At 36.3% G+C, this 6,986-nt stretch overlaps 1 protein-coding gene across 1 annotated transcript; it reads left to right on the forward strand.

The window, feature by feature from the left end:
- Nucleotides 1-819: 819 nt before the first annotated feature.
- LOC103797135 (selenoprotein O-like) lies at nucleotides 820-6,931 on the forward strand (the record flags this gene model as incomplete). The annotated part of the gene is made up of 8 exons (XM_009069330.1): nucleotides 820-887; nucleotides 1,604-1,691; nucleotides 2,667-2,736; nucleotides 3,398-3,470; nucleotides 3,577-3,660; nucleotides 5,864-5,993; nucleotides 6,718-6,762; nucleotides 6,850-6,931. Coding segments are annotated over 8 exons (640 nt in total), but the record flags the coding sequence as incomplete, so codon positions are not given.
- Between the last annotated feature and the right edge of the window lie 55 nt (nucleotides 6,932-6,986).

Below are 6,986 nucleotides of genomic sequence, written 5' to 3' on the forward strand. Positions count from 1 at the left end.
CTCTTTGCTGTCATCTCAACATATTGTTCAGTGCAAAGGCAATATGAAATTACTCCTTAACTGTGTACAAATTCTATTGAGCACACAGTGTGCTTTAGTTCTCTGCTGGCAGATTGGTTAAATGCCTGGCTTTCTTAACTGCTGTGCAAGCTCTCCAGACTGTTTGCAAGACTTAATTTGGAAAAACCCCAGCTGACATCCATATTCTTCCCAATGGGGAGCTGTTGTACTGAGGCTGGTGGGATGCACTTACAGAAGTCTTGTCAAGTCTTGGCAGAAATGTGGGGAAAAGCCTTACAGCTTACCCCGGAACACCCAGCGGGTTGGCTTGCTCTATTAGTTTTAAGTACTGTGTTCCCAATGGGGTGCTGCAGCTCATGACTGTACTGCAGGATAAAGAACACTTCATACAGTACCATTTTAATCACGTCCTGGGACTACCAGTGAGCAGTGTTATGCATTAGGTCAAAAACGTCAGCCAATGTGCCTAGTTTTCTGAGTGGCCCTTACTTGCACAGGGCCTGATGTTCATGCAGAACTTGGGAGTGTAAGGTCCAGCCCTAAGCAAGACCCAGGGTAGAGAAGGATATGATTCATCCATCCTTCTGTGAATACTGTTCCAGCTTCTCAGGTGTAAAGAGCTCCATTTCCTATGGTTGAGTGTACCTCTGGTGTGCTGCTGCCTTCTCTCCAGTAATGGTACTTGGTAAGCCTCTGCTTACTCTTTGCCTGTGTCATTTGTAAATACAAAGCTGTGCTAGCAAAAATATCCTGCTTTTTATGAAACTTTTTAATGTTCACTTTTCGTTTGTTATACAGCTTAGTTGTGAGTGATGACGATGTGTGGAGGGACCAGTTCTACAATGGAAATGTTAAGAAAGAAAGAGGTAACGAACACATTTCAAAATAACAGGTCACAACACTGTAACAGAATTCTTCATGCAAAAATATAATAAAAGGTACTAAATAGGCTTAATTTCATTTACTAAGATATAAAACCTCTCCTGAGAAAATCAGTCTGATTTTTTAGCATGTCTTGGTTAAAGAAATGAAGCCCTGTGAACAGGTCTGTGTGAGTGGCATTATATGTTGCAGCAATATAATTTTTATTTTCATTTGTCATTATAAAAATGATATAGGGAAATTTTCCATTGTTTTGATAGGAATACTGGGATGGTGGGAATTCTACTGTGGCTGTGCCATTGCTAGATCATCTACACCTACTCTGAAAAAGAGTGGGGTGGCACAGCATCCTATCCTTAACCTACTGTGATGCTATGAGCATGAGGAAAAACCTGTTTATGTTGATTCTTGGTTTGTTGCTGTCATCTGTGGAGTAACTCTAATATTAATGCACTAATGGAATTTTGCCTATGGTTGCTGGTGTAGCAAATGAAGCTTTATCATTAAAATGTGTGTGTGGTAAAGTAACATTGTACATATTCATCTGTTGCACATTGAGCATACTTTAAAAATACCAGTTTAATTGTGCATGTATAAATTCTGTGCCTGTAGAAACAACACATGATGGCTTTTACTATGGAGCTATTTTATTTTGTTGATGTTCTGTTTACATTTAAACACATATGTCTCTGTATTTAAGGTGCAATAGTCCTACGTCTTGCCAAATCGTGGTTTCGTATAGGATCCTTAGAAATCTTAGCTCATTCTGGGGAGCTGGACTTACAAAGGTTTGAATTCAATCTTCATAGTATCTATGATAGTTTTCTCAACAATCTAATATATAGTAGAATGCATGTATGCATTTGGAATTTAGACATAAATTATTTAGCAAGTAAGATGACATAATTTAGAAAGTTAACCTGCTATTTTTGTACAAGCATACAACAGATCTTACCTCACAAGGATAAAACTCCCTAGATGTTTTTGAAGGCCTGGATCTTACAAAATGAGGAGAATTTTAGGGCTGGAATAGTTCTGGTAACTAAGCACTAGGGAGGAGTTGTTTGTTTTGCAAAGATTTGTAGATTGAAAGTATAAGTTCTTACATTTCTCATAGTTGTCTGTGAAGCTAAATTAGCAGAAATAGGAAATAAATCATTAGAGTAAGTATGTTGTATAAAGTATGCTCTCCAGAAACATGCAGAACCAGAGAGAAGTATGCTAGGTAAGAAATTATGGCACTGTTTTAAGCCTCTCAGCATGACAAATTTTTAGGTCTACTATAAATATTTAAAAGTTGGCCATCTCTCCTCAGAAGCAATGGAAATTGTTCTGGGATACTTAAACATGAGCAAGAGCTCATAGCAACAGTTGTGCATTGCTGTAACTGTGAGAATTCTGATGTAGAATTATTCCTTATAATCATATCCTTTTTTTTTTTTTGGATATGCAAACTTTTTTTTTTCCTAAAAAATGGGTATCTCTGCATGCAAAAGCAGATCCTGGTGTGCTCCGGAGGTTTTACAAGTAGGAAGAATTTTATCTCTATGTAGCAGTCATTTTTTATCTCTGAAACCTTAGGTTTTATCTCTAAGTATTTGGAAGAGCTTAAGCCAATACTCAGAATAAATAGATTCAGTTTTTTTAATAACTATTTGCAACAAGCTGTAGATCAGCATTTTGTTATTTGAAAAGAAGAATTTTGAATAATCAGTTCTAAAAGTATCAGTTTTGTTTAAAGAATTATGCCTCTCCTATTCCAGAAGATTGCTAGACTTTATCATCCAGGAACATTTTCCATCAATAGCTATCAATGATTCAAATAGATATCTGGTAAGTCTTTATTCATAGTTATTTTTATTTTTCCACAAGCATATGAACAAAAATACAAAACTTTTCAGAGTTTTGAGTTTTAAAATCTAAAGTAAACTTCCAGATTTTATTAGCAAAATTTGTTAATTCTCTTCGGTAAAAATCTGCTTCTTGAGTTTTTTTTGTCTTAAAGTCCAATATGAACATTCTTCACCACGTTTCATCGTGGAAATGTTTATTGTGAAGCTTCCATTTTCTGTTATTTTTTGTTCTCTTACTGCTCAGATTATAAGTGACTCTTACTGCTCAGATTATAAGTGAGCAGTGGTCACAAAGTGATGAATTGTGCTTTTTCTCATGTAAATCTAGTATATTTATGTAGTATATTTATGTATATGTATGTAGTATATTCTAGTATACACACTAGTATATAGTGTCTTTATTTCTTTTCTTTTTACTTCTTAATTCCTTTTAGGGCATCTGTATGTACTTATTTAACTGTAGTCTTTGCTGGATAAGGTTACCATGCACTCACATAATTTAGGATGTGAAGAGTCCTGACAGAGATAAAAATCTAAAGATAGAATATATTACGTATTTCTAAAGTGAAAGTTTATGTTATTTAATGTATTCCGTATTTTTGATACAAAAGGCTGGAAGTAAAAAATGTATTTGATTTTAGGAATTTTTCTCTACAGTCGTATCTGAGACTGCAAATCTGATTGCATTGTGGATGTCTGTGGGGTTTGCACATGGTAAGCTGTGTTGGCTTTACAGGGGTGACTCTATAGTCATATACTTAAAGGGTTCAGGTGGAATTTTAACTTCTATTTCTCCTTTTTTTTTTTTCTTTGATTGTAGGTGTGTGCAATACAGATAACTTCAGTTTATTATCCATAACAATAGATTATGGTCCATTTGGATTTATGGACTCCTATGACCCAAGTGAGTGTAGAACCTATTTTGAATTTATTTCTTTTTACTTAAATTATTTATATTAATTTATGTAGTTTCTATGTGCATGAAAACCCCTAACATTATCAGCAGAAAAATCCTAAGCAGGAGTATTGTTTGAAGAGTTTTAGGGAAAAAAATTGTTAGCAGTGACCAATTTGAGGATACACCACACAGGTTGCATTTTAAGGGCTAAAAGTCTTGTTAATGAAATATTGCTGTTAAACACATTTTCATGAGAATGTTTCCACTTGAACTTCATCAGTTGAATAGATGCTTCAATAGAATCCTAGAAAACTAAAAATTGTGTATTGCTGTAAGCATCCAATAGCAAAAGTGGAATACAGTAGCTTTGCATGCATTAAGCTCTAGTATATAGTCTAGTATATGTAGTCTATATATAGTCTAGTATAGTCACAGCAACTAATTATATGTTGGAAGAACATAAATCAAACCCACACAGTCATGGCAACTTGTGTTTGAAAGTATGAACTTTGTCTGGGATTGATAGATACAGGTCCAGTATGTACATAAATGCATATTATTAGATTATTCATAGGATCATAGAATCAGTTGTGTTGGAAAAGACCTCACAGATCATCGAGTCCAACTCTACCGTGGTTACTAGACCATGGCACTAAGTGCCACATCCAGTCTCATCTTGAAAACCTCCAGGAGTGGTGAATCCACCACCTTGTTTAGTGGTTGCATCTGAATAAGCTTCAGAACCAGCAGTAGTTATCTCGCTGTGTGTTTTCATGATCTTGCAGCCTCAGATTAAGGAAATCTCATGGGAATAAATGTCATATTGTTTCTATTGTATTGAAAAAAGTGAGGCTTTTCTGGGTTTAGGTCTTTATATGGTGGGTTGACTCCAGCTGGCATTTAAGGAACCACAAGCCACTCATTCACTCCCCTGCTGAGGGAGAGAATTGGAAAAGCAAAGATGAGAAAAAGCTCATGGGTTAAGATAACGACAGTTGAATAAGTGAAAGGAAACAAGAGAGACAGGGGCTACCAACAAGTGATGCAAAGGCAATCACTCACTACCTCCCACCACCAGACTGGTGCTGTGTCCGTCCCCAAGCAACAACTACCCCCAGTTTTTATTGCTGAGCATGATGTTATAGGGTGTGTGATATCCCTGTGGTCAGCTGGGGTCAGCTGACCCAAATATATCCCCCCAAGCCTCTTGCCCAGCCCTAGCCTACCTTTCTGGGGTTGCAGCTTGAGAACGGAGGTGGCCTTGGTGCTGTGCCAGCACTGCTCAGCAGTATGACAAATGTTGGTGTCTTAACAACACTGCTATAGTCACAAGTCTAAAACATGGCACCATGCAGGCTGCTGTGTAAAAAACGAACTCCGTCCCAGCCACAGCCAGTGCACCTGAGAACCAGATGATAGGCTTCAGATTTGAGCCACTCACCAGATCTGACAAATGTGTTACAAGTCTCCTCCTTAATGCTCTGTTTGTTATCTGTGTCCTCTGACAACTCGGACAATGCTGTGTACATTGATCAGCTTATCTGCATGTGACCTGAGCAAGGGTTCATTCTGCACCCACTCAGAGACTGGCACTGTAGATGTGCATAAATTTTACTTCTGGATACCTGTAACTTGCATAGCAGATATTTGTTACTTCCCAAATAATGGGTTTGCATACTGGAACGCATTAGCCCTAATTTTTGTGTGAATACGCAAAACTTGGTTGTACAACTGAAACAAATCTTGCTTATGTGGCCCATTAAATACGTTTATACATGTAACTTTTCCACAAATACTTATAAATCCTGAATCTAGTTGTGCATTTGTTTGCTTAACGTGTGCTAAATAGTAGCACTCTATGTAGTAAAAACATTGGTTTTAAGTGTAAAAGGCATTGTTTGTAGTGTAAAAATGGTCCTTTTCTCTTTAAAACTTTGAATTTATTTTGTGTTTTCAAGTAGGAAAGTGTCACTTGTGATACATGGTAACTGGTCTGTGAAGGATGTATTCCTTAGATTTGCAAATAATAGATCTTGAGTTAATTCACTGTAAATAAGTATCCTTGTGATCTGGTTTTAAATATTTAGTAGCTTTAGGGCTTTAATTAGTTCGCTGTGTAAGTATAAAAATGGATGCACTTCAATATTTTAACATTGACTGTTTATTGTAATTACTGTGTTGTGGGAAATTAACGTTTTGTTTGAAACAGATTTTGTTCCAAATACATCTGATGATGAAGGAAGATATAAAATAGGAAATCAGGCAAATGTTGGACTGTTTAACCTGAGCAAGCTGTTACAAGCTCTAAAACCTTTATTGGATCCCAGGCAAAAGCAGCTGTAAGTAATCCTTAAAATATCTCAGTGCTTAAAGGAACTAGTGAGATGAGAGATGCCCTAATCACCATATGCATAGGAAAGAAGGGGATTAGCTTTTAAAATATTTTTTTATAGGTGGAAGTTGATTCTGGATTAATTATTCTCCAGAATAAGGTTGGAGGGAGGGGAAAGGTTTTCTTCAGTCATGAATAATAGCAAAATAGGACCACAAGGACGTACTTGTGTGATCCATTTTCCTTTCACTAAGTTAGGACCTTTGCCTGTAGTTTTCTGTTCTAAGTTTGTCTTAGCTTGTTCTTTAAGATTCTTACTTATGAAGACCATGCCTCCTCCTGAAGAAATGAGGTAGTATTTTAATAGCCTGTTGTAAAGATTCTTATATGACTCTTCTTTTGTGTGGTTTAAAATCATGGCTACTTACTCAGCATAAAAAAGAAGAACATTGTCTTTTCCTTCTTTGCAGCAGCTCTTTGTGTATTTGAAGCTTGTTAAAATGTTTCCCCTCAGTCTTCAGAATATCAATGTTGCTGAGATGTCAGAGCGAAGAAATTCTTGTTTTTTAGTGTGCAGTAGGATTATACTCTGAGATGTCAGAGTGAAGAAATTCATGTTTTTTAGTGTGCAGTAGGATTATACCCACACTAGCATTTTAGTTTCATAGAGTTTGATTTAGTTTCATAGAGTTTGATTTAGTTTCATAGAGATGTTTCTTTTGTTTTTGCAGAGCTTCCCAGATTTTGGAGGGGTATGGTGAGCACTACTATATCCGGTACGCAGGTTCAGAACTCAAACCTTCTTGTCACAATACTATAAATTGTATTATGTAACAATTCCCTCACTTTGTTCCTATTTTCAGTTTCACAGAACTCTTCAAAACAAAATTGGGTCTTCTTGGAGAGAATAAGGATGATAGCTATTTGATTGCTTTCCTCCTAAAAGTGAGTTTACATTGCTAATTTTGTTGGCAAACATCTGAAGTGATGCCCCATACTT

The sequence above is a fragment of the Acanthisitta chloris genome, unplaced genomic scaffold (genome assembly GCF_000695815.1).
Source record: "Acanthisitta chloris isolate BGI_N310 unplaced genomic scaffold, ASM69581v1 scaffold29742, whole genome shotgun sequence".
Taxonomy (NCBI): domain Eukaryota; kingdom Metazoa; phylum Chordata; class Aves; order Passeriformes; family Acanthisittidae; genus Acanthisitta; species Acanthisitta chloris.